General features: G+C 39.5%; 2 protein-coding genes and 1 long non-coding RNA gene across 8 annotated transcripts in view; 1 reads left to right on the top strand and 2 right to left on the bottom strand.

Moving 5' to 3' along the window:
* LOC125263131 overlaps positions 1–26287 on the top strand; it is a 39641-nt gene that overhangs the window by 4295 nt on the left and 9059 nt on the right. The gene's annotated exons all lie outside the window — the stretch shown is intronic.
* Positions 119–12694, bottom strand: LOC125263128 (myosin heavy chain, fast skeletal muscle). The gene is made up of 41 exons (XM_048182035.1): positions 12661–12694; positions 12519–12564; positions 12111–12323; positions 11880–12023; positions 11644–11800; positions 10670–10697; positions 10459–10573; positions 10277–10369; positions 10112–10175; positions 8990–9088; positions 8803–8906; positions 8496–8634; positions 8295–8413; positions 8022–8171; positions 7766–7936; positions 7384–7690; positions 7095–7165; positions 6932–7019; positions 6735–6852; positions 6494–6617; positions 5626–5762; positions 5282–5537; positions 4953–5195; positions 4692–4868; positions 4450–4595; positions 4253–4343; positions 3755–4144; positions 3541–3667; positions 3321–3439; positions 3042–3238; positions 2768–2951; positions 2519–2684; positions 2304–2428; positions 1775–2083; positions 1465–1668; positions 1253–1378; positions 941–1111; positions 746–850; positions 559–654; positions 322–453; positions 119–220 (listed from the first exon to the last, which is right to left on the bottom strand). Exons 3-41 carry the CDS (start codon positions 12309–12311, stop codon positions 203–205), a joined length of 5811 nt encoding a protein of 1936 aa, XP_048037992.1. The 5' UTR covers positions 12312–12323; positions 12519–12564; positions 12661–12694; the 3' UTR covers positions 119–202.
* Positions 119–26210, bottom strand: LOC125263130 (myosin heavy chain, fast skeletal muscle-like). 2 transcript variants are annotated; one of them, XM_048182038.1, is made up of 40 exons: positions 26139–26210; positions 25772–25984; positions 25541–25684; positions 25305–25461; positions 24838–24865; positions 24627–24741; positions 24264–24356; positions 24111–24174; positions 23900–23998; positions 23695–23798; positions 23366–23504; positions 23160–23278; positions 22600–22749; positions 22341–22511; positions 21959–22265; positions 21685–21758; positions 21517–21604; positions 21328–21445; positions 21087–21210; positions 19903–20039; positions 19558–19813; positions 19229–19471; positions 18968–19144; positions 18725–18870; positions 18562–18652; positions 18083–18472; positions 17881–18007; positions 17651–17769; positions 17349–17545; positions 17072–17255; positions 16818–16983; positions 16603–16727; positions 16077–16385; positions 15760–15963; positions 15543–15668; positions 15230–15400; positions 15035–15139; positions 14851–14946; positions 14607–14738; positions 14436–14506 (listed from the first exon to the last, which is right to left on the bottom strand). In XM_048182038.1, exons 1-40 carry the CDS (start codon positions 26193–26195, stop codon positions 14489–14491), a joined length of 5883 nt encoding a protein of 1960 aa, XP_048037995.1. In that variant the 5' UTR covers positions 26196–26210; the 3' UTR covers positions 14436–14488. The 2 variants fall into 2 exon arrangements, with proteins under 2 accessions (XP_048037994.1, XP_048037995.1); XM_048182037.1 differs by lacking the exons at positions 14436–14506; positions 23900–23998; positions 24111–24174; ... (5 more) ...; positions 25772–25984; positions 26139–26210 and adding exons at positions 119–220; positions 322–330 and having other exon boundaries at positions 14616–14738; positions 23695–23850.

The raw sequence follows: 26287 nt of genomic DNA, 5'->3' as shown, positions 1-26287 counted from the left end.
AATAAGGTGATTTATGAATCAATCAGTCAAGATTAAACTGTCATATACAGGCTGTTTGTCTTTGAAAAAGTGATTATGTATTATAGTTTGAAAGTAGAAAAAATAATGGACAACAAAGTCAAAATTTGCCATTTTATTGGAGACACAAAACTAAACACTCAAGTCATATCATATGCTTGCTTGAAGGTGTTCTTTCTTGTCTTCATTCTTCATCTTTACTCTTGAAAATGCAAAATAATATAGTTAGATTCTGTGGAAAGGGTTTCATAAATATGTATAAAAAGTAACCTTTCAGAGTTCTAGATGATCATCAGTTGTTACCTTCCCGACCTCACGGCTCTTGGCCCTCAGCTTGTTGACCTGGGACTCGGCGATGTCAGCGCGCTCCTGAGCCTCCTCCAGCTCATGCTGCACCTTCCTGTACCTGGACAGGTGAGTGTTGGCCTGCTCCTCCTGTTACAATAACACAAGATATCCAACCCATTTCATAGCAGTGCATTCATGGCGCTTTTGTCAATACTAAAACTTCACGCTCAAGACATTTGATATTAGACTTACAGCTTCTTCAGCCTGGCGCTTGTAGGCCTTCACTTTCAGCTGCAGCTTGTCTACCAGATCCTGCAGTCGGATCACGTTCTTCTTGTCTTCCTCAGTCTTTGGGAGTAAATATTGGACATGGTCTTAGTTAAAGTATGTATATTATTATAAAAAAGGTGGTGAATTTCTAATTCCTGGGTAGTTTTACCTGGTAGGTGAGCTCCTTCACCCTCCTCTCATACTTGCGCACTCCTTTCACAGCATCTGCACCACGTCTCTGCTCAGCTTCAACTTCAGACTCTAACTCACGCACCTTCAGTAGAGAGTTATTGTTTCACCTGTCAAATCTCTGGCATGACCAGTACATCTAAGAATGTGTTTTGTTCCTAACACTCAAATTTACCCTGGACTCCAGTTTCTGGAGCTGTTTCTTTCCACCCTTCATGGCCAGACTTTCAGCCTCATCCAGACGGTGCTGCAGGTCTTTGACAGTCACCTCCAGGTTCTTCTTCATCCTCTCCAGGTGAGCACTGGTGTCCTGCTCCTTCTTCAGCTCCTCAGCCATCATGGCAGCCTGAAATATAAGCCAATTAAAATGAACTAACCAATATAGATAGAATTACCTTTCATGACCTTCCATTTGTTACCACTTACCACCTAAACAATGCAAATAACTGTTTAAACTGGAATAGAGAAGCAGAATGTAAACACTCACATCAGTGATGGCCTTCTTGGCCTTCTCCTCTGCATTTCTGGCCTCCTGGACTGAATCATCCACCTCACCTTGAACCTGGACCAGATCAGCCTCAAGCTTCTTCTTGGTGTTAATAAGACTTGTATTCTGTGGGATGTAAGCAGTTAGTCTACAGTGTCTACAGTTTATCATGTATCCTGAATTTGTTCCTGGTATTTAGTAATTGTTTGTACTTGTGAGTGCAGCAGTCCCACACGCTCACTGGCATCAACCAGCTCCTGCTCCGCCACTTTGCGGCCTCTCTCTGTTTGCTCCAGTGCAGCTCTCAGCTCCTCAATCTCTGCTTGCATCAGGTTATTCCTGCGCTCCACCATGGCCACCTGCTCCTTCATGTCCTCCTGTCCTCTGAGAGCGTCATCAAGGTGCAGCTGGGCATCCTGTGGCAACATTCTTTCTTTGTTAGTTGTCATGGTTTGGTTAATTCATGTTTCATATTCATATTTATCAATATTTATTGCAATTCCACATTCTACAGGAAGAAACCTTGAGTTGGCCTTGAACGTTCCTGAGCTGTTTCTGGGCCTCAGCAGCCTGGCGGTTGGCATGACTCAGCTGGATCTCCATCTCATTCAGATCTCCCTCCATCTTCTTTTTGACTCTCAGGGCATCATTTCTGCTCCTGACCTCAGAGTCCAGAGTGCTCTGCATGGAATCGATCACTCTTTGGCTGTTCCTCTTGATCTGTTCCATCTCCTCATCCTTCTCAGAAAGCTTCCTGTCAATCTCACTCTTCACCTGGTTCAGCTCCAGCTGCACACGAAGAATCTTGGACTCTTCATGCTCCAGGGTGCCCTAAAAGAAACATAGGAAACAATTTACTTTATTTTTACATTTGTCACAATATACTGTAGCCTCTAGAGTGATGGCAATACATTTCTGAAGGTTTAAGAACTAAATAATTAGCAGACATTAAGATTTTCATTTAAAGTTTAGAACCATTCCATATTCAATGTTTCAATATTATTTAAAGAAATGGTATCATAATGTTAGTATTATAGCAAAGGAATGGCACCTCAGCTTCTTCAAGTGCAGTCTGGATCTCTGATTTCTCAGACTCCACTGTCTTCTTGGCTTTCTCTAACTCATGAATGCTCTTTCCAGTCTCTCCAAGCTGTTCAGTGAGGTCAGAAATCTCCTCTAAAAGAGTTTAAAAATCACAAGTATAAGATTTTCTGTTTTGATGCATATCTTTTTTGATTTTGGCTATATAAATAAAAGTTGCATTACGTTGCAGATTCTTGTTCTCCCTCTTCAGGGTCTCCAGGTGGTCAAGAGCTTCCTCATAGGAGTTCTTCATTTTGAAAAGCTCAGTGCTGAGAGAACGAGCTTCTTTCTGAGCACCTTCTAGTTCAGCCTGACTTTCCTCATACTTCTGTTTCCACTCTGCGAGCACCTAATAATCAAAGAAATGGGGTCATCATTAAAATTAGTCCAGAATTCATGGTTTATGTTTACAGGTTATCCATGTCTTTTTACCTTGTCAAAGTTTCTCTGCTTCTTGTCAAGGTTGGCTGCCAATGCATTTGCCCTCTCCACATCAATCATGAGATCCTCTACTTCACCCTGCAGTCTCTGTTTGGTCTTTTCCAGAGAGGCACACTTGGAGTTCACCGCCTCAATGGATTCTTCAGCTTCCTGCAGACGCTGGGCCAGCTTTTTCCTGAGGAAAGTGATTTGAAATTATGAAATCTTGGTCACATTAAATGTATAAATGTAGGATACTGAAGACTTTTCCCAATTATATATTTACTTGGATTCCTCAAGCTCCTCAGTACGTTGGATGGCATCAGTCTCATATTTTGTTCTCCACTGAGCCACCTCACTGTTGGCCTTAGACATTCCACGCTGGAGTTCAGCTTTGGCCTCCTGCTCTTCCTCATACTGCTCTCTGAGCAAATCACAGTCATGGCGTGCAGACTGAACCGCATGGGCCAGAGCGTTCTTGGCCTATCAGGCAGAACTTTTTGAGTTTTTCAACAGTTTACCATCCATACAATAGTTTAGATGATCAAATTATGTATGACTTTACCTTGACTTCTTCCTCAATATGTCTTTTGAGTTCCTCAATTTGTTGTACATAAGCCTGTTTTCCTCTAGTTAATTGTGAAACAAGTGCTTCTTTCTCTTCAAGTTGGCGACTAAATTCACCTTGGGAACAGGTTACAGATATTACCATAAAATTGAATAACATACAAACTTTTTTACTCAATTCTTTGAGGTTTTTACATGTTCAGCTTACTCTTTCTTACCATTTTCAGTCTGAAGTCTTGCACGTTGTGCATTCATGTCATTCAACTGACGAATATTTTCATCACTCTTGGCCTTGATTTCACTCAGCTGGTCTTCCAGGGTACGGCACATCTTCTCTAAATTAGCCTAAAGAGATTTTATAGGTTAAATGAAGGTTATATACAGTTGTTTGTAAAGATACTTTTATATTTAATGATCCTCTAGTGAAATTACCTTTGATTTAGCCACAGCCTCCATGTTGCTTGTCAAGTCATCAATCTCCATCTTGTATTCACTCTTCTCCTTCTCCAGCTTCTGCTTGACCCGCTGGAGGTTGTCGATCTGTTCTCCAAGCTCAGCCACACTGTCTGCCTGCTTCTTTCGAAGAGCTGCGGCCGTAGCTTCATGCTGCAAGGTGGACTCTTCCAGATCACGACGCAACTTCTGGAATTCGGCTTCACGCTTCTTGTTCATCTCAATCTGGGCAGCAGTGGCACCACCAGCTTCCTCAAGCCTCTCGCTGATCTCTTCAAGTTCCCTGGAGAGATCAGCTCTCTGCTTCTCCACTTTAGCACGAGCAGCTCGCTCAGCCTCAATTTCCTCTTCCAGCTCCTCGATACGGGCCTAAATAAAGAATGAAGAATTAACTACCCAGTGATATTGGTAAAGTGGGTTTTCTCAGCTATGCATCAATTTCATTTAACACATTGAAAAGATTAGGGTTAGTTTTACCTGAAGTTCTTTGATCTTCTTCTGAAGCTGCGCTCCCAAAGACTGTTCATCCTCAATCTTGCTGAGAAGTTGACTTATCTCAAAGTCTTTCCTGTATTTAAAGTATTGTGTTGTAAAATGAGAAATATATATATATATATATATATATATATATCTTGTGCAATTTTGTAAGGTTCAAACATCTGATGTCCACTTACTTTTTGATCTTCTCATCTGATTGCTGTTTGTCATTCTCCAGGTCCATTATGGACTCCTGGGCCAGTTTTAGATCACCCTCAAGCTTCCTCTTGGCTCTTTCAAGGTCCATTCGGAGCTTCTTCTCTTGCTCCAGTGAGCCCTCAAGCTATTGTTACAGAAGCAGAGCATTTAGTGTTGGTATAGAGGCACAAAATTAATTTTGCATTGATTCAAGCTCTTATTCTTATGCCAAACATCTTACATCATCAACTTGCTGCTCAAGCTTTGTCTTAGATTTAGTCAGAGTGTTGACTTTGTCTTCCTCTGCCTGAAGGTCATCAAGAGTCTGTTGGTGTGCCTCTTGGAGAGCTTTCTTCTCTTTGGTCAGCTTGGCAATGCTCTCATCCTGAGAAGCCATCTCCTCTGTCAGGTTTTTAACCTAAATAGAAACATTGTTCATTGTTTTCATTCTCGAGACCCAGAACGTTCATCAGTATGAAGAACATGTGAAAAAATGATTGACCTTATTTTCTGTTGCATGTTTTTCCTTCTCCACTTTAGCCAAGGTGAGCTCCAGGTCATCGATGTCTTTCTTCAGTTCAGAGCATTCATCCTCCAGTTTCCTCTTCTTGGCAGTGAGTTCAGCATTGATTTCCTCCTCATCCTCCAGTCTCTCAGTTGCCTCTTTGAGTTTTCCCTCAAGCTGGATCTTGCTTTTGATGAGACCTTCACATCTCTCCTCAGCATCAGAGAGGTTTTCAGTTTCCTGTTCATTGAGATGAATGTAGTTTAATGGCTTATGTTCATAACTGTTGCATCTATATTAGTATCAATAAGAGGTGAAATACTCACAGCTGCTACTTGAAGTTGAAGGTCATTTTTCTCCTGAAGAAGTGAAACCATTTTCTCCTCAAGCTCTTTCTTTTTAGCTAATGCCTTTGTTAGATCCTCCTTCATTTTCTCATAGTTTTCCTTCATGGCTGCCATTTCTTTCTCAGTCTCTGCACTCTTCAGAAGAGGCTTGATCTTGAAGTAGAGCTTCATCCATGGCCAATGTTTCACATTCATGAATGAGCGGATGTTGTATTGGATGGAATAAATGGATTCTCTGTGTAATTTGCAGTCAGTAAATTAGTCATTATCAATCTTTCATAACAAACAGTTGTGTTCCAAACAGTTTTGTAAGTTCATTGTACCTCCTCTCCATCATTTTGACAAACTCCTTCCTCATGACATATCCACGGCACAAAGCCTGAGTCATGGTAACCAGTGTTGCTAGTTTCTCATCTCTCATCTCCTCAAGAGTACCCAACAGACCAGCTTTGAAGAACACCTACAAGAACATTTGGAAGATATCAATTGTGTAATGTTGAAGAAGCCAAGTAGTCTTTCAATGTACATGTGACCTGGGGTACAATATATGGCCCCTTATATTAAACGAGTTAGGCTATTCCAGTAATTCTAGTGGGGAAAAAAAAATCTATTATGTTTTATACTATACTATAGACATTTGAGAGAATTCTGTTCTTTCATCTTTGATGCAACAGTTTGGAGAGGCATGACAATGTCCTGTGCACAAAATGGGGTCCAAAATGTTTTATTTTTTTATTTTTTTATTTTTTTTTAAATAATCTGGTGTGGAGTAGCTTTATTGGCACAAAGTCTAGACCTGACACAGACTGTGAGCAAGACCGCATCACCATGCTAGTGCCTGAACTCACTTATGCTCTTGTGTTTTGAATGCCAGCAAATCCCTGTATCCATGTTCAACATCTAGTTCTAGCCCAGACAGCAACATAGTGTGGCCCAGATCTGGCCCACATCTGGTACATGTGGATTACATCCGGGCCAGATGTGGGCCAGATCAGGGCCAACACTATGTTGCTGTCAGGGAGGCCTTTCTTCCTCAGACTGTTGCAGTAGAATTGGAAGCACTGAATTCTCTAGAATGTCACTGTGATGTAGAATTAAGATTTGGAATTACTGGAATTATCAAGCCAGTAATTTGAAGGGAGTAGTTGAAATATTTTTTGCTTGGGTCATGTACTGTATTTACTGACTTACCTTGGTGTGTCCAAACTTGTATTGGGTGTGGTCTACATCAATAGAGCCCAGTAGTTTCTCTGAAGCCTTTTTGTTGTCAATGAACTGTCCCTCAGGGATGACGCTAGCATTTAATACTTTGTATCTGTAGGACATTCAGGCGAGAGTTATGTTCTTGTGGAGCCACAAAAACATTCATAAGATGATGACGATTAGGTGGTGCATCATCTCTATTTTGGTGGTTGCAAAAAGGTGTCTTTACCTCTGCTTAAAGTCACCATAGAGGATTCTGCTGGGGAAACCTTTCCTGCAGATTCTGATACCTTCCAGCACACCATTACACCTGAGCTGGTGGATAACCAGATAGTTCTCCATCAGACCTGCAATGAAAATGATCTTAAGGTTCCAGAGATATTTTCAAAACTGTGATGCATTTGAGTCTTTAGGGATTAAGTTTACCTGGAGTCTTGGACTCATTAGGAATCAAGCAGCGCACAAAGTGAGGGTGAGTGCTTCTCAGGTTAGTCATCAGCTTACCCAAGTTCTCCTGTGGAAATATTTTTTTATTAGTCTAATCTTTAATGGTGTAAAAGTTCACAATTAAAATAGAGATTCTGTTTACCCTAAAAAGTGCAGACACCGTCTGGAAGGATCCACCCTTCTTCTTGCCCTTCTTTCCACCGCCTCCCTCAGCTGTTTTGTCAATGAATAAATTGTTTTTGGAATTGAATCTTGTTGAATATAATTGATATCTTGCATAGATACGTCATTGTTTTTATGAAACTTTAGAATCTGTGATTACGTAGTGTGTTACCCTCTAAAAATCTTTTCTTTGTTTTTCTTTTCTCTGTTTTTTATATAAGCATGTGTCTTGTACTTAAAAAACTCAAAGGAAATGCAGATGTTGGTACCTTCTGCAGCTCCATGAGAGGCATAGAGGAAGGCCAGCACTTTGAGTGATGACTTTTGGTAGAGTTGCACAACGGAGTCATTCAGTGGATCCTTGTTCTTGTCCAACCAGCCAACAATGTTGTAGTCCACAGTGCCGGCGTAGTGCACCAGAGAGAAGTGGGCCTCTGCTTTGCCTTTGGCAGGCTTGGGCTTCTGGAAAGCTGCACATTTGCCCAGATGCTGATCATGCAACTTGTTTTTGAAGCTTGTGTCTGTAGCCTTGGGGAACATGCACTCCTCTTCAAGGATTGAGAAGATGCCCATTGGCTGTTGAAGAAATATTCATGCTCAAATACAGGAACAATATGAATAATCATTTTAATTTGCTGAATGTCCTCTTACCTTCTCAATGAGCTCAATGCAGGCAGCCAAGTCCATACCAAAGTCAATGAACTCCCAATCAATGCCTTCTTTCTTGTACTCCTCTTGCTCCAGAACAAACATGTGGTGGTTGAAGAACTGTTGCAGTTTCTCATTTGTGAAGTTGATGCAAAGCTGCTCCAAGCTGTTGAACTGATAATTAAACAGGCAAAGTTCTTACTACTGACTGTTATTAATGTCTGTGTAAGAATCAAGACAAAAGATAACTGATGCTCACATCAAAGATCTCAAATCCAGCGATGTCCAGCACACCAATGAAGAACTGTCTAGGCTGCTTTGTGTCCAACATCTCATTGATACGGACAACCATCCACAAGAACATTTTCTCATAGACAGACTTGCAGAGCGCAGAGACTGCGTTGTTCACCTGAGAAATTCAAAGGTCAGTGTAGAACATATCATTACACTTTTAATTCTCAAGACAACTATGAATGTCTACAAGACATTTCTAGCTTTTATCATCTATCGAGTAGAATAGATAAGTGATCACCTGTGGTACTGTCTGGCCTTTGGTCACCATCTCATTTCCGACCTTCACTCTGGGGTAACACAGAGCTTTCAGCATGTCAGCAGAGTTGAGGCCCATGAGGTAAGCGATTTTATCGGCCACTGAGCAAGAACAATTTTATGTAGTATTGTTGCTAATGAAGTGAATGTTCACATGTTAATATGTGCTAATGGTACGTCTTACCCTCAGTGCCGTCAGGTTCGGCCTGCTCCTCTCTCTGCTTCTGTTTGAACTTCATGTTCCCATGATGCATCACAGCACCTGTCAGCTTGTAGATGCTGATTTTCTCATCAGCACTGAAGCCCAGAATGTCAATGGCAGTCTGTTCATACAATGACCAAATTAATCACACATTATTTGTTAGCAAATATGTATGTCATGCATTAATCAGTTTATGCTGGTGTTTTTCTGATGTTTGCTGAGATATATTGTCTAGAATATGAAAATACTACTACTACTAAAAATAATATAAATGTAGTTGTGCACATACATCTGTGGCAATGAACTCCTCCACATCATTGATACTCTTGACAGTGATTTCACCCTGGCTGATCATTGGATAGTCGTAAGGGTTGGTGGTGATGAGCAGGGCCTCTGTTAGGAATTGATGTGCAGTATGTTAACAGTGTTCTCAAACATGGAAATGAATGAAACACACAATACTGTAGATTCCTCACCGAGCAGCTCTGGCTTGTGTCCGGTCATGAGCTGGTAGAAGATGTGGTAGCTCCTCTCAGCAGACAGCTGGAATGTTACTCTTGACTTTTCCAGCAGATCTTCCAAAAAGAAAAATGGAGAAAAAGGACATTGACTTCATTTGATTTACCCATCTTAACCTCCAAATAAAATTTTTGGCTTTTAGGGGTGTAACAATTCACTCGTTTTCCCGATGCATTAATTACAAATCCTGACGATGCATATGCATTGATCTTGAAACATGTACTTTTGAATCATGAATCTTTTATTCCGGGCAGTAATCGATTTTAAATGCTAAGAATCAAATTAATCAATATTCTTTAGCGATTCAGTGCTTTAAACTATTTAAACATTAAATTACTACATGTGCGAATTAATGGAGACGTTGTGGGCCGTCATTCGCGCATTCACAGTTACGTGCTGCACTCTTTACCGCCTTTCACTGGATTGCACTCGCATTCTGTCCGTATTTCTCAGTGACACATTTTTGAGCAGCCCACGTTTGAGCTCTCGATGTTATAAAGAGAACAAAGAGGGAAAAATTCTTTTTTTTTTTTTTTTTTTTTTTTAATTTAGTTTACGATTAGTTGGGAAAGTGCATGATATCTAGGGTAGTCTCTCCATGGAATCATTGTATGTTTAATGTACCTGGAACACTTTAATAAGGTTGTGTAGCCTATACATTAACACTATCCTACACAATAGTTAACATGAACTAACAATACTTTTAAAGCCTTTTTAAATTTTGGCTCATGTAAATTTCTAGATAATTTTATAGGCTATTAAAATAAAGTTATGTATCATCATTAAAAATTAACATTAATATTTTTTTTCCCTTCACTCTCTGAACCCCTGAAGGTCACTGTGACTTCACACCCTGACTAAGACATGTTCGGGGAAGCATTTCAAAGTCCCATAAATGCATATATATAAAAAAAAATTAAAAAATGCAGAATTAAATCGATAATCGAAACACGTTTGATTTTAATGAGAATCATCACGAATAGAATTATTTTGAATTTGCAAAGATCATTCTTGAATCAAATTGAAAATGTATGAATCGTGATTCACAGCCCTATTTGTTATAAAACAATGTTACTCACAAGTTTCAATGTCAGCTGAGGCCAGTTTTCCAGTGGTCCCAAAGTGAATCCTGATGAATTTACCCTATGAAGATTGAAATCATTTACAAAAGCTCAGGTGTTTGGAAGCTTTGAAGGTGTGACTGAAGTTGTATAATGTTATAATGATTCATTAGTTCAACTTACAAAACGAGAGGAGTTGTCATTCCTCACAGTCTTGGCATTACCATAAGCCTCCAGCAGAGGGTTGGCTGCCACGATTTGGTCCTCCAGTGATCCCTGTATGTAATTGTAGGACAATGGATAGTTACAAGGTAAAGCACAAATACTGTTATCAATAACACTGTCTTGAAGAGATATTCACAAACCTGCATTTTTCCAGCGACAGGTTCTGCCTTCTTCGGTCCAGACATTGCACCAACAGTTGCAAAGTACTGAATGACACGTTTTGTGTTCACAGTCTTTCCAGCACCAGATTCTCCACTGGAGGTTCACAATAGATCATTTAGTCAGAAATATTCTACTGATTTACATTATAATCAAAAAGTTTCAGTTTATTTCAGAAGAATATTTACTCACGTAATCAGGACAGACTGGTTCTCACGATCTGAAATTACACCATGAAATGTTAACAGGGTTTACTTTATATTAACTTGAAGGCATAAAGTGTTATAAAGTATTTTAAATGCATTCATAATTATTTTTTCTAGTCATTCATTCATGTATATAGATAGTATTTATAGTATATATACATATAGTATATAATATAGTATTTATAAATGTACATAGATGAGGTTCAGTAACTTTTTATGCAATAAAATGTGTAATAATTAAATAATGGTTATTATGAAGTAATTATTAATTGAATGTAATGTCAATAAACCAGCTAGCTATGGTTTACTAGCTAGTACTAAGGATAAAAAAAAAAAAAAAAAATTATTATCAGTCCTTTTTCATATGAAGTGAAGTGACGTGTAGCCAAGGATGGTGTCCCATACTTGGAATTTGTGCTCTGCATTTCACCCATCCCAGTACACACACAGACTATGAACTTATAACTGTAGCAGTAGTCAGCCATTTTTGCTGTGGCGCCCGGGGAAATGTATTAAACATTTTTGATAAGCATTAAACATCAAGGCTACATTATGTAACTTTTGGCTTTCTAAGCTGTTGAAGCATAAAACTAAAAAGTTACTTGTTGGAAGACCAACTTCCCCTGCAGATAGTAGTAGCCCGAACTCTTTGCTTTTTTCAGGGATTTGACGTAAACACACGGATGAATGAAATAATAGGTTGCAGTTTCCTGCAAAATCTATATAAATATAAATTTATACATTTTATACACGGTAAGGCAAAAACAGTTGAATTAATCATGTATGTGCACATTATTTACATTTTGTGAATAACTAATGAGTAAAATGCAGTTTATAGAAGGTGAAATGTGAACTCATATTTTACATTATGTAGTTACTGTAAATGTTTTTTTTTTTTTTCTTCATTGTCTAAGTTTGTTATAACTCTTGTTTGTTGAGAGACTTCTGGAATCCACTTACCAGTGAGCATGAACTGGTAGGCGTTGTCGGAGATGGAGAAGATGTGAGGCGGGGCTTCAATTCTCTTTTTGCCTCTGTATCCAGCCACAACGACTGCATCGTACACTGGGAGCCACTTGTAGGGATTGACAGTGACGCAGAACAAGCCAGAGTAGGTCTGAAACGGAGATAGATAGTCCAGTTTAACAATGCTGTCACACCATTCCTGGAATAAGATATGATTTGCTTAGACTTACGTAGATCATCCATGCTGCATAACGCTCTTTGAGGTTATACAGCACAGCAGGCTCACTGAGGTGGGTCATCATGGCCATGTCCTCCATTTTGTCAAACTTGGGAGGATTCATGGGGAAGATTTCATCTTCTTTTACCGTGACAGTCTGTAATGAACATTGATCAGTGAACATTTAACCTCTGCAGACTCGAGCACAGTCACATATGAAATAGTTTTTATCCATGATACTTACTTTCCCACTGTGAGTTTTGACAGTAGCTTTTCCTCCCTCTTTACTAACAAGAGTACCCTTCAGGTACATCTCGTCTGCATCTGTCACGAAGAATGCCGTTTTGGCATCAAAGGGGGTGTTCTGAGCCTCTATCCTCTCTCTTTCTGGCTTCCGGAGGTAAATGGCCGCCGGGCCGAAACACTCCATCTCACCATCTCCCATGATTGCACTGCACTGTTGAGAAAGACTGACATCAAATTACTTTTATACTTAATTTATTTCACTTTTAAACTTGTTGATTGTCATCATGTAACTTTCAACTCTCCAAATACATTCCAATTAATTAAACTTCCAAACAGATCTCACTGTATTGTCAGCATCAGTTGGCAAGTTATAGAAGACTGAAATCTTGCATTTTTAGCACTTTACCTTGTATTATCCTTAGATAGAAACAGCAGGTGTCAAGTTCAGGATTCTGAAAAAAAAAGAAAAGAAAAATTATAGTCAGCATTCACAATTCAAAATTAATAATAATAAAAAAAATACATTTCAAACATATGGTGTTACTCACCTACCTTCGCTGGGCCACTGTGCTAACATCAGAGGCATCCATTTATATAGTGTCACTACTGAACACTCAGCAGAACTGTCCTGCTGGATTTGGGCATGTAATTCTACTTGGTATATGGTAATGTATCTCTGTCCTATTGGAAAATAGCAAGATGTTGGCATTCTTTTTTTTTCTTTTTTTTTTTTTTTGCTGGAGCATGTGAGGTTTTAATTCTTACAGTTTACCTTAAATAAAAACCCTTTAATAATTTCATAACATTGAGATGCAGCAGTATATTAATCATAGATGTTCGAACAATAATTTTTTTTTTATTTATTTATTTTTTAATTACACTTACATTCCATGCTTTATGTTGTTTGTACTGTTCTTTTTTTAATGCAGGCTTTCTTGTTGTGTGAACTTGCTTTGAGATGTTTAATTTGATGACACTAAGGTCTTATTTCAATGCAGCATCCTTTAAATTAATGGAACTTGGCACAGAGGAACAACTTGGTTCAGATGTAGAGAAGCCATCAGCTGTCACTGGTATTCAGTTTCGGGGGTGATAGAAAGGCTGGCTTTTTATAAAGTAAACAAATTGGCCTCTTCTATACAGACAACAAATATTATTTATTTACCTTTATTTTACCAGGAAGTCTCATTGAGATTACAATTTCTTTTTCAGGAGAGACCTGATGTTATATATATAACATTGCAAACTTTTAATATATAGCTTAATTTTTGTGCAATTATCTGTTAAATGAAGACTGATATTAGTAAACCACATGGTGTCTTATACCATACTGACGATTGTGTTGCCAGATAAATTCCTGTGTTCAACAATTTCCAACAAATGTTTGTTTAGACATTTAGTGTGCAAATTATTTCCTCTTCAAATTCTGATAATGTCAAATCATGAAGAGCTTATGTATTATGTAATGGAAAGGAATCTCAAGAATGCTCAGAAATGTTCCTCTTGACAAATCTAATTTTTTATTGAGCAATTAAAGCCAAGTAGTCTTTGCACCTACTAATCTGCATTCATAGTAATATTATGACTCAAAGTTATAAACAGCATGTTCTTATGTGGGAAAATCTTAAACAGCACAGTGAGAGCTGCTGTTTGTATTGTGAGGTTTAGGCCATTCATTCAGACCACAGTGAAGACTTTAAATTGAAAATCATGGTACAGATTATAGCTTGAGCTTCCTTAGCATTTTGTTACTCTGTGTGAATCCCTTTATAGCCATTGTGTACTCATGTAGGGAAGCAGGCAACACCTTGTGCCAACTAAAGCCTTTACCAGCCAGACCGATTTCAATCCAATAAGAGCTACATTTGAAATGTGATTCAGTGGCAGAATGTGCAGCTGACACCTTTGCAACAAGTGTGTGATATGTCAACATAAATGGCTCTTTAAAAATTGTTGCCAAATGTTGCCACAAATAATTCAAGCTGTTATAGGAACAAGGGTGGAGGGAGGGGTCAAGTGATGCGTTTAAAGACACCTCTTCTGGAAATATTAACCAACAACCATAAGTACAGCCCCTTACAATATAGAATTCTTGCTCTCTCTCTTTTTTCACCTCTGCATTTAATTTCTGCTCTAGTTTGTTTACTAGAATTTTTCTTATTTTTGAAACTTGGCATAGTACTGAAAATATTGTAACACAAACTGCATGTGATGTTCTTCATTCATAAGTCTCTGGTAGGACTTTTGATTAAAAGTGTCTGTTGAATGAATAAAACTATTTGTATGAATTTGATATGGTTGACAACATTAAAGGAAGACAATATAGATTATTTATTTTCTTTTTATTTGTTTGCATGTAGGTTTGTCGTCTTTTCTTCATTCTTCATCCTTACTCTGCACAATATAATAAAAATAAAAATATTTATGTATAAACTATTGCTTCACAGAATGCAGTTGTACATCATCAATCCTTTTCCATCTGTGTGTTTGATACCTTTCCAGCTTCACGGCTCTTGGCCCTCAGCTTGTTGACCTGGGACTCGGCGATGTCAGCGCGCTCCTGAGCCTCCTCCAGCTCATGCTGCACCTTCCTGTACCTGGACAGGTGAGTGTTGGCCTGCTCCTCCTGTTACAATTACACAAGATATCCAACCCATTTCATAGCAGTGCATTCATGGCACTGGACGCTTTTGTCAATACTAAAACTTTACGCTCAAGATTTTTGATTGTAGACTTACAGCTTCTTCAGCCTGGCGCTTGTAGGCCTTCACTTTCAGCTGCAGCTTGTCTACCAGATCCTGCAGTCGGATCACATTCTTCTTGTCTTCCTCAGTCTTTGGGTGTAAATATGGTTCATGGTCTTAGTTAATGTATGTATATTATTATAAAATTGGTGAATTTCTAATTCCTGGGTAGTTTTACCTGGTAGGTGAGCTCCTTCACCCTCCTCTCATACTTGCGCACTCCTTTCACAGCATCTGCACCACGTCTCTGCTCAGCTTCAACTTCAGACTCTAACTCACGCACCTTCAGTAAAGAGTTATTGTTTCACCTGTCAAATCTCTGGCATGACCAGTACATCTAAGAATGTGTTTTGTTCCTAACACTCAAATTTACCCTGGACTCCAGTTTCTGGAGCTGTTTCTTTCCACCCTTCATGGCCAGACTTTCAGCCTCATCCAGACGGTGCTGCAGGTCTTTGACAGTCACCTCCAGGTTCTTCTTCATCCTCTCCAGGTGAGCACTGGTGTCCTGCTCCTTCTTCAGCTCCTCAGCCATCATGGCAGCCTGAAATATAAGCCAATTAAAATGAACTAACTAATATAGATAGAATTACCTTTCATGACCTTCCATTTCTTACCACATGCACCTAAAAACAATGCAAATAACTGTTTAAACTGGAATAGAGAAGCAGAATGTAAACACTCACATCAGTGATGGCCTTCTTGGCCTTCTCCTCTGCATTTCTGGCCTCCTGGACTGAATCATCCACCTCACCTTGAACCTGGACCAGATCAGCCTCAAGCTTCTTCTTGGTGTTAATAAGACTTGTATTCTGTGGGATGTAAACAGTTAGTGTAGTGTACAAGTACAAAAGTTTATCATGTATCCTGAATTTGTTCCTGGTATTTAGTAATTGTTTGTACTTGTGAGTGCAGCAGTCCCACACGCTCGCTGGCATCAACCAGCTCCTGCTCCGCCACTTTGCGGCCTCTCTCTGTTTGCTCCAGTGCAGCTCTCAGCTCCTCAATCTCTGCTTGCATCAGGTTATTCCTGCGCTCCACCATGGCCACCTGCTCCTTCATGTCCTCCTGTCCTCTGAGAGCGTCATCAAGGTGCAGCTGGGCATCCTGTGGCAACATTCTTTCTTTGTTAGTTGTCATGGTTTGGTTAATTCATGTATGATATTCATATTGTCAAACATGTCATATTTATTGCAATTCCACATTCTACAGAAAGAAACCTTGAGTTGGCCTTGGACGTTCCTGAGCTGTTTCTGGGCCTCAGCAGCCTGGCGGTTGGCATGACTCAGCTGGATCTCCATCTCATTCAGATCTCCCTCCATCTTCTTTTTGACTCTCAGGGCATCATTTCTGCTCCTGACCTCAGAGTCCAGAGTGCTCTGCATGGAATCGATCACTCTTTGGCTGTTCCTCTTGATCTGTTCCATCTCCTCATCCTTCTCAGCAAGCTTCCTGTCAATCTCACTCTTCACCTGGTTCAGCTCCAGCTGCACACGAAGAATCTTGGACTCTTCATGCTCCAGGGTGCCCTACAAGAACAAAAGAAAACAATTGACTTTATTTTTAAATTTGTCACATTATACTGTAGCCTTTAGAGTGATGGAAGTAAATTTATGAAGTTTTAAGGAAATAATTAGCAGACATTAAAATTTACATTTAAGGTTTAGAATCATTCCATATTCAATGTTTTAATATTATTCAAAGCTATGGTATCATAATATTAGTATTATAGCAAAGGAATGGCACCTCAGCTTCTTCAAGTGCAGTCTGGATCTCTGATTTCTCAGACTCCACTGTCTTCTTGGCTTTCTCTAACTCATGAATGCTCTTTCCAGTCTCTCCAAGCTGCTCAGTGAGGTCAGAAATCTCCTCTAAAAGGGTTTAAAAATCATAAGTGTAAGATTTTCTGTTTTAATGCATATTCTTGTTAGTCTTTGGTGTACGAATAAAAGTTGCATTACGTTGCAGATTCTTGTTCTCCCTCTTCAGGGTCTCCAGGTGGTCAAGAGCTTCCTCATAGGAGTTCTTCATTTTGAAAAGCTCAGTGCTGAGAGAACGAGCTTCTTTCTGAGCACCTTCTAGTTCAGCCTGGCTTTCCTCATACTTCTGTTTCCAATCTGCTAGCACCTGATAATGAAAGAAATGTAGTCATTGTAGTCATTGGTAAGTCCTCGTTTCAACGTTTAGGTTTACAGGTTATCCATGTCTTTTTTACCTTGTCAAAGTTTCTCTGCTTCTTGTCAAGGTTGGCTGCCAATGCATTTGCCCTCTCCACATCAATCATGAGATCTTCTACTTCACCCTGCAGTCTCTGTTTGGTCTTTTCCAGAGAGGCACACTTGGAGTTCACCGCCTCAATGGATTCTTCAGCATCCTGCAGACGCTGGGCCAGCTTTTTCCTGATGAAAGTGATTTGAAATTATGAAATCTTATTAATATTTGTCACATTAAATATAGGATACTGAAGACTTTTTTTCCAATTATGTATTTACTTGGATTCCTCAAGCTCCTCAGTGCGTTGGATGGCATCAGTCTCATATTTTGTTCTCCACTGAGCCACCTCACTGTTGGCCTTAGACATTCCACGCTGGAGTTCAGCTTTGGCCTCCTGCTCTTCCTCATACTGCTCTCTGAGCAAATCACAGTCATGGCGGGCAGTCTGAACTGCATGGGCCAGAGCGTTCTTGGCCTAAAATGAAATGTTATTATGTTTTGTGCAGTTTATGGGCATTGTTTTCTGAAAATTCATTGGTGGATTTACTGTACATGTTTACTGTTGAAGGTGGCTATTTACCTTCACTTCCTCTTCAACAAGTCTCTTGAGTTCCTCAATTTGCTGAATATAAGCCTGTTTTCCTCTGGTCAGCTGAGAAATAAGAGCATCTTTCTCTTCTAGTTGGCGACTAAATTCACCTAACAGATCAAATGTTCCCTTAGTTCAGTTCCATTAGTTAATAGTTTTATTAGTTCATTAATTATGCATAATTATTAATCTAAAGTTACCTATTACCTTGCAATACTCACCATTTTCAGTCTGAAGTCTTGATTTTTGTGCATTATTATCATTTAGTTGACGGAGATTCTCGTCATTCTTGGCTTTGATTTCACTTAGTTGGTCCTCAAGTGTACGACACATTTTTTCTAAATTACCCTATTGAAATGAAAGGTTAAGCGTGGGTGTTCTAATGTGCATTTGATTCTGTACTTTATGTTGTATGTGCTTTACCTTTGATTTAGCCACAGCCTCCATGTTGCTTGTCAAGTCATCAATCTCCATCTTGTATTCACTCTTCTCCTTCTCCAGCTTCTGCTTGACCCGCTGGAGGTTGTCGATCTGTTCTCCAAGCTCAGCCACACTGTCTGCCTGCTTCTTTCGAAGAGCTGCGGCCGTAGCTTCATGCTGCAAGGTGGACTCTTCCAGATCACGACGCAACTTCTGGAATTCGGCTTCACGCTTCTTGTTCATCTCAATCTGGGCAGCAGTGGCACCACCAGCTTCCTCAAGCCTCTCGCTGATCTCTTCAAGTTCCCTGGAGAGATCAGCTCTCTGCTTCTCCACTTTAGCACGAGCAGCTCGCTCAGCCTCAATTTCCTCTTCCAGCTCCTCGATACGGGCCTAAATAAAGAATGAAGAATTAACTACCCAGTGGGTTTTTCCAGCTATGCATCTACTTCACGTTTTCACATAGAAACGCTTAGTGTTACCTGAAGTTCTTTGATCTTCTTCTGAAGCTGTACTCCCAATGATTGTTCATCCTCAATCTTGCTGAGAAGCTGACTGATCTCAAAATCCTTCCTGTTTTTTAAATACTTTTTTGTAAAAGGTGTAAAATTGTATGTAATTGACTGAATGCTAATGTCCACTTACTTTTTGATCTTCTCATCTGATTGCTGTTTGTCATTCTCCAGGTCCATTATGGACTCCTGTGCCAGTTTCATATCACCCTCAAGCTTCCTCTTGGCTCTTTCAAGGTCCATACGGAGCTTCTTTTCTTGCTCCAGTGAGCCCTCAAGCTGTTGTTACAGAAACCAGAGCATTTAATTCTGAATTAGAAACACAAAATTAATTTCCCATTTATTCATGCTCTTAGTTTCATGCTAAACATCTTACATCATCCACTTGCTGCTCAAGCTTTGTCTTAGATTTAGTCAGAGTGTTGACTTTGTCTTCCTCTGCCTGAAGGTCATCAAGAGTCTGCTGGTGTGCCTCTTGGAGGGCTTTCTTCTCTTTGGTCAGCTTGGCAATGCACTCATCTTGAGAGGCCATCTCCTCCGTCAGGTTTTTAACCTAAATTGAAACATTGTTCAGGATCTTGAGAATGAAAACAATGAACAATCATTAGTGTGAAGAACATGTGAAAAGATGATTGACCTTATTTTCTGTTGCATGTTTCTCCTTCTCCACTTTGGCCAAGGTGAGCTCCAGGTCATCAATGTCTTTCTTCAGTTCAGAGCATTCGTCCTCCAGTTTCCTCTTCTTGGCAGTGAGTTCAGCATTGATTTCCTCCTCATCCTCCAGTCTCTCAGTTGTCTCTTTGAGTTTTGCCTCGAGCTGGATCTTGCTTTTGATGAGACCTTCACATCTCTCCTCAGCATCAGAAAGGTTTTCAGTTTCCTGTTTATTAAGATGATGTAGTTAATAACTTGTTATGGTCATAGCTGTAGGTTTCATTTTGACTCAGTAAGAACGGAAATACTCACAGCAGCTACTTGCAGTTGAAGGTCATTTTTCTCCTGAAGAAGTGACACCATTTTCTCCTCAAGCTCTTTCTTTTTAGCTAATGCCTTGTCTAGATCCTCCTTCATTTTCTCATAGTTCTCCTTCATGGCTGCCATTTCTTTCTCAGTCTCTGCACTCTTCAGAAGAGGCTTGATCTTGAAGTAGAGCTTCATCCATGGCCAATGTTTCACATTCATGAAGGAGCGGATGTTGTATTGGATTGAATAAATTGATTCTCTGTGTTATTTCCAAACAGTAAATTAGTCATTATCAATCCTTCATAAAAAAAACAGTTGTTTCAAACAGTTTTGTAAATTCATTCATACCTCCTCTCCATCATTTTGACAAACTCCTTCCTCATGACATATCCACGGCACAAAGCCTGAGTCATGGTAACCAGTTCTGCTAGTTTCTCATCTCTCATTTCCTCAAGAGTACCCAACAGACCAGCTTTAAAGAACACCTACAAGAACATTTGGAAGAAATCAGTGGTATAGAAGCAGAGTTGTCCCCTTTGGGTCTCACAGTTTAGTTGCAGCAGAGAAGAGTTGGAATCGGACATCAGTAGTGATAGGACGGTTGATACAGAGGCTTCGAGGCTCCGACACAGTTTTCAAAGCACTATTGTATCACACACTGTACCGATGCTTGTATCTAAATGACAATACCATGTGATTGATGACGTTTGAAGCTTTAAACGTCATGCAGTATCAGAAAATTGAGACAGCTGGTTTGAAAAAAATTGGCGCTTCAGTTGCATAAAGGAAAATGCATTTAATCATGTTTTATTGCTGGGGTTTCAGAGACCCTGAACATAACATAAGGGTTAAACAGTTCACCCAAAATATTTTTTTAACTACTAATGTCAGTTATGATCACATCATTGTATATTTTATATTATTGATCAATATGTGAATCCGTTGATCAGGTTACACATGACACGAGTGGTGGTCTCACTGTCACAAATTAATGTAGATGAGATTAGTTTATATTAGATAGAACTGATTCAAGACAAGAGTGATTCATGTCACGGACTTCCGAAGCTTTGGTCAAGTGCTTTTTCAAACCGTAGATCTGCTCCGCGATGATTTAGATATGGTGGAGAAAACAAGTCTGACCACCAGATGTCACTAATGTGCACTGTGTTAAAAGCTTCGAGTAATGAACCATTTTTCGGCACAATTTGATGAAAGCCTCAAATGCTTCAGAAAGCCTTGGTTTCCCATCACTAGACATCAGCATTAATGGGTTTATTTCTCAAGAACAGAACAACTAAACCAAAGGTAACTAACATAAGAACAGACAAGGAGTGCAGGGAAGTGAGTCCATTATAAAGGGAGTGCTAATGATGAAGTCCAGGTGCAGGTAATCCGTGATGATGGGGAGCTGACGAGGAAGTGAGTGCAGGTGAGGAACAGGGAGGAACATGGGAGATGGAGTCCAGAACAGGAGGGACGTGAACTGTAACGTCAGGATAGATGTGACCATAGGTATTTGCTGTGTAACTCACCTTGGTGTGCCCAAACTTGTATTGGGTGTGGTCAACATCAATAGAGCCCAAGAGTTTCTCTGAAGCCTTTTTGTTGTCAATGAACTGTCCCTCAGGGATGACGCTAGCATTTAATACTTTGTATCTGGAGGACATTCAGGGGAGAGTCATGTTCTCGTGAAGCCAAAAATATAGTCAGAAGATGATGAAGATTAGGCTGTGCATCTTGTCTAAGTAGGTGGTTGCAAAAAGGTGTCTTTACCTCTGCTTGAAGTCACCATAGAGGATTCTGCTGGGGAAACCCTTCCTGCAGATTCTGATACCTTCCAGCACACCATTACACCTGAGCTGGTGGATAACCAGGAAGTTCTCCATCAGACCTGCAATGAAAATATTCTTAAGGTTCCAGAGATATTTTCAAAACTTTTTAGTCTTCAGGGATTAAGTTTACCTGGAGTCTTGGACTCATTAGGAATTAAGCAGCGCACAAAGTGAGGGTGAGTGCTCCTCAGGTTAGTCATCAGCTTACCCAAGTTCTCCTGTGGAAATATTTGTCATTAGTATAATCTTTATTAGAGAACAATGTCACCTCCTTCATTAAGAGAGAGAATCTGTTTACCCTAAAAAGTGCAGAGACTGTCTGGAAGGAACCACCCTTCTTCTTGCCTCCCTTCTTTCCACCGCCTCCCTCAGCTGTTTTATGTCAAGACAAGTGTTGTTACTGATATTGTATAAAGAAAAAATAACTTTTTTTTTAAAATAACTTCTTTTTTTATATTTTTTTATAAAAATAGATTTTTATAAAATTGGGATCAAATTATGAAATGTGGAGAGTAAGAAGTGTGTCAGTCTTCAGTTCATATTTAAAACACAAGAAATTTAGGTCATCATACCTTCAGCAGATGCATGAGCGGCATACAGGAAGGCCAGTAGTTTGAGTGATGACTTTTGGTAGAGTTGCACAACAGAGTCATTCAGTGGATCCTTGTTCTTGTCCAACCAGCCAACAATGTTGTAGTCCACAGTGCCGGCGTAGTGCACCAGAGAGAAGTGGGCCTCTGCCTTACCTTTGGCAGGCTTTGGCTTCTGGAAAGCTGCAGTTTTGCCCAGATGCTGATCATGCAACTTGTTTTTGAAGCTTGTGTCTGTAGCTTTGGGGAACATGCACTCCTCTTCAAGGATGGAGAAGATGCCCATTGGCTGTTGAAGAAATATTCATGCTCAAGTACAGGCACAATATGAATAATCATTTTAATTTGCTGAATGTCCTCTTACCTTCTCAATGAGCTCAATGCAGGCAGCCAAGTCCATTCCAAAGTCAATGAACTCCCATTCAATGCCTTCTTTCTTGTACTCCTCTTGCTCCAGAACAAACATGTGGTGGTTGAAGAACTGTTGCAGTTTCTCATTTGTAAAGTTGATGCAAAGCTGCTCCAAGCTGTTGAACTGATAATTTAACAGAGGCAAGTTCTTACTGTTGTCTGTTATCTTTTGTATCCTGATTGTTACAGAGACTTTGATAACTGATGCTCACATCAAAGATCTCAAATCCAGCGATGTCCAGCACACCAATGAAGAACTGTCTAGGCTGTTTTGTGTCCAGCATCTCATTGATACGGATGACCATCCACAAGAACATTTTCTCATAGACAGACTTGCAGAGCGCAGAGACTGCGTTGTTCACCTGAGAAGTTCAAAGGTCAATGTAGATCAAATTATTACACGTTCACTTCTCAAGACAACTATAAATGTCTACGAGACATTTCTAGCTTTTGTCATCTATCGAGTCAAGTCACCTTTATTTATATAGCGCTTTTTACAATGTAGATTGTGTCAGAGCAGCTTTACAGTGATAACTGGCAAATAATTTTGTCTGCAGCTCTTGAAGAAAATGGTGTCATTGTCCAGCTTAAGTAAATCCAGTATTGATTCATTCCTTTGTAAAAATCAATAGTTATTAATTTAGTTAATTCATCTATACATCGGCTCTGGAGAAAACAGTGATGTCATCATCCAGCTCAGTTCAGTTTGCATACAATAGTGTCAATACAGGCAGATAGAAAACGTTGTTGAGTAGAATAGATAAGTGATCACCTGTGGTACTGTCTGGCCTTTGGTCACCATCTCATTTCCGACCTTCACTCTGGGGTAACACAGAGCTTTCAGCATGTCAGCAGAGTTGAGGCCCATGAGGTAGGCGATTTTATCGGCCACTGAGCAAGAACAGAGACGTTTTATGCATTATTGTTGCTAATGAAGTGAATGTTAACATGTTAATATGTGCTAATGGTACGTCTTACCCTCAGTGCCGTCAGGTTCGGCCTGCTCCTCTCTCTGCTTCTGTTTGAACTTCATGTTCCCATGATGCATCACAGCACCTGTCAGCTTGTAGATGCTGATTTTCTCATCAGCACTGAAGCCCAGAATGTCAATGGCAGTCTGTTTATACAATGACCAAATTAATCACACATTTTCACATAGTCAAAATGAAGGACATTTTATATGGTATGTCATGCAGTATTCAGTTTGTGCTGGTGTTTGTCTTTAATTTACCTACATTGTATAGAATCAGAAAATAATAATAATAATAATAATCATAATAATAATATTAATGCAGTTGTACACATACATCTGTGGCAATGAACTCCTCTACATCATTGATACTCTTGACAGTGATTTCACCCTGGCTGACCATTGGGAAATCGTATGGATTTGTGGTGATGAGCAGGGCCTCTGTATGAAAATAATGTCTACCTTTATTTAGTTTCATTGATTGGTATAAAACAACAATAAAATGGAAGTAAACTAAAATGTAACACCTAAAATGTTCATACCAACAAGTTCCGGCTTGTGTCCGGTCATGAGCTGGTAGAAGATGTGGTAGCTCCTCTCAGCAGACAGCTGGAATGTTACTCTTGACTTTTCCAGCAGATCTTTAAAAAAAATAAAATAAATCGAGAGAGAGAGAAAAGACATTGACTTCAATCGATTTACCCACATCTTAACCTCCAATAAAATGTTTAGCTTAAAACAATGTGGACTCACAAGTTTCAATATCAGCTGAGGCCAGTTTTCCAGTGGTCCCAAAGTGAATCCTGATGAATTTACCCTATGAAGATTGAAATCATTTACAAAAGCTCAGCTGTTTGGTGTGACTGAAGTTGTATAATGTTATAATGATTCATTAGTTCAACTTACAAAACGAGAGGAGTTGTCATTCCTCACAGTCTTGGCATTACCATAAGCCTCCAGCAGAGGGTTGGCTGCCACGATTTGGTCCTCCAGTGATCCCTGTATGTAATTGTAGGACAATGGATAGTTACGAGGTAAAGCACAAATACTGTAATGCAGTGTAATCCAACATATCTCCAGTCCTCAGGACCCACCTCCCAGAATGTTTTAGATGTCTTCCTATTCAGAACACTAAGAAACTGATGAGTTGAAGGTGTTTTAACTAGCGAGATATCAAAAATATTGTAGTAGGTAATGTAGGTGGGTTCCCAGGAATGGAGTTGAGAAACACTGGTGTAATAACATTGTCTTGAAGAGATATTCACTAACCTGCATTTTTCCAGCGACAGGTTCTGCCTTCTTCGGTCCAGACATTGCACCAACAGTTGCAAAGTACTGAATGACACGTTTTGTGTTCACAGTCTTTCCAGCACCAGATTCTCCACTGGAGGTTCACAATAGATCATTTAGTCAGAAATCTTCTACTGATTTACATTATAATCAAAAAGTTTCAGTTTATTTCAGAAGAATATTTACTCACGTAATCAGGACAGACTGGTTCTCACGATCTGAAATTACACCATGAAATGTTAACAGGGTTTACTTTATTAACTATATTAACTTGAAGGCATAAAGTGTTATAAAGTATTTTCAGTGAATTTATCATTCATTTAATAGGCTAAATGCTAACCTTAAGATTTCATTTGCATTCATTCTTATAGAAGAGATAACATTTGATAACATTTATTATGTAAGGATGCATAGTAATGATCATTATGAAGCACTTACTAAATGAATGCATCCTTGACTTTTACAATCCATTAGCATCAGCTGAAAAAACTCAGCAAGGTATAGTTTACTATCTATCTAATTGTTAACTAAAGACAACTAACATTATGAGTCTTCTTTTTTAAGAACTCATTTAATCATTATTATTAATGTTTTTTTTCATTGTTTCAAAGTTTTCCATAACTCTTGTTTGTTGAGAGACTTCTGGAATCCACTTACCAGTGAGCATGAACTGGTAGGCGTTGTCGGAGATGGAAAAGATGTGAGGCGGGGCTTCAATTCTCTTTTTGCCTCTGTATCCAGCCACAACGACTGCATCGTACACTGGGAGCCACTTGTAGGGATTGACAGTGACGCAGAACAAGCCAGAGTAGGTCTGAAACGGAGATAGATAGTCCAGTTTAACAATGCTGTCACCCCATTCCTGGAATAAGATATGATTTGCTTAGACTTACGTAGATCATCCATGCTGCGTAACGCTCTTTGAGGTTATACAGCACAGCAGGCTCATTGAGGTGGGTCATCATGGCCATGTCCTCAATTTTGTCAAACTTGGGAGGATTCATGGGGAAGATTTCATCTTCTTTTACCGTGACAGTCTGTAATGAACATTGATCAGTGAACATTTAACCTCTGCAGACTCAAGCACAGTCACATATGAAATAGTTTTTATCCATGATACTTACTTTCCCACTGTGAGTTTTGACAGTAGCTTTGCCACCTTCTCTACTAACAAGAGTACCCTTCAGGTACATCTCGTCTGCATCTGTCACGAAGAATGCCGTTTTGGCATCAAAGGGGGTGTTCTGAGCCTCTATTCTCTCTTTCTCCGGCTTCCGGAGGTAAATGGCCGCCGGGCCGAAGCACTCCATCTCACCATCTCCCATGATTGCACTTTTCTGTTAAAACATGTTAAGTGGGACAAGATTTTAGGTGTCAATCTTTTCTTGAATTCTCACAAAATGTGTTCCAGCATGAATTTTTCTTTTGAATTCACATAGTAATTTCATTAATGATGCAGTATATCATTAAGTGTACATCCAAGCTGCTCACTTTGTTGTTTTCAGGGCCAGCAATGTGCAGATTTCTGCTGGATTCTGTTAAATACATGGAAAAAGAGTATTTAAAAAATATTGTTTTCTGTTTTTTCTTTTGAAACATTTCTTTTAATGTCAATGTGATGTAACAGAAATAAAAAAATA

The sequence above is a fragment of the Megalobrama amblycephala genome, linkage group LG2, assembly GCF_018812025.1.
Source record: "Megalobrama amblycephala isolate DHTTF-2021 linkage group LG2, ASM1881202v1, whole genome shotgun sequence".
Lineage (NCBI taxonomy): Eukaryota > Metazoa > Chordata > Actinopteri > Cypriniformes > Xenocyprididae > Megalobrama > Megalobrama amblycephala.
This window is presented reverse-complemented; position numbering and strand designations above follow the sequence as displayed.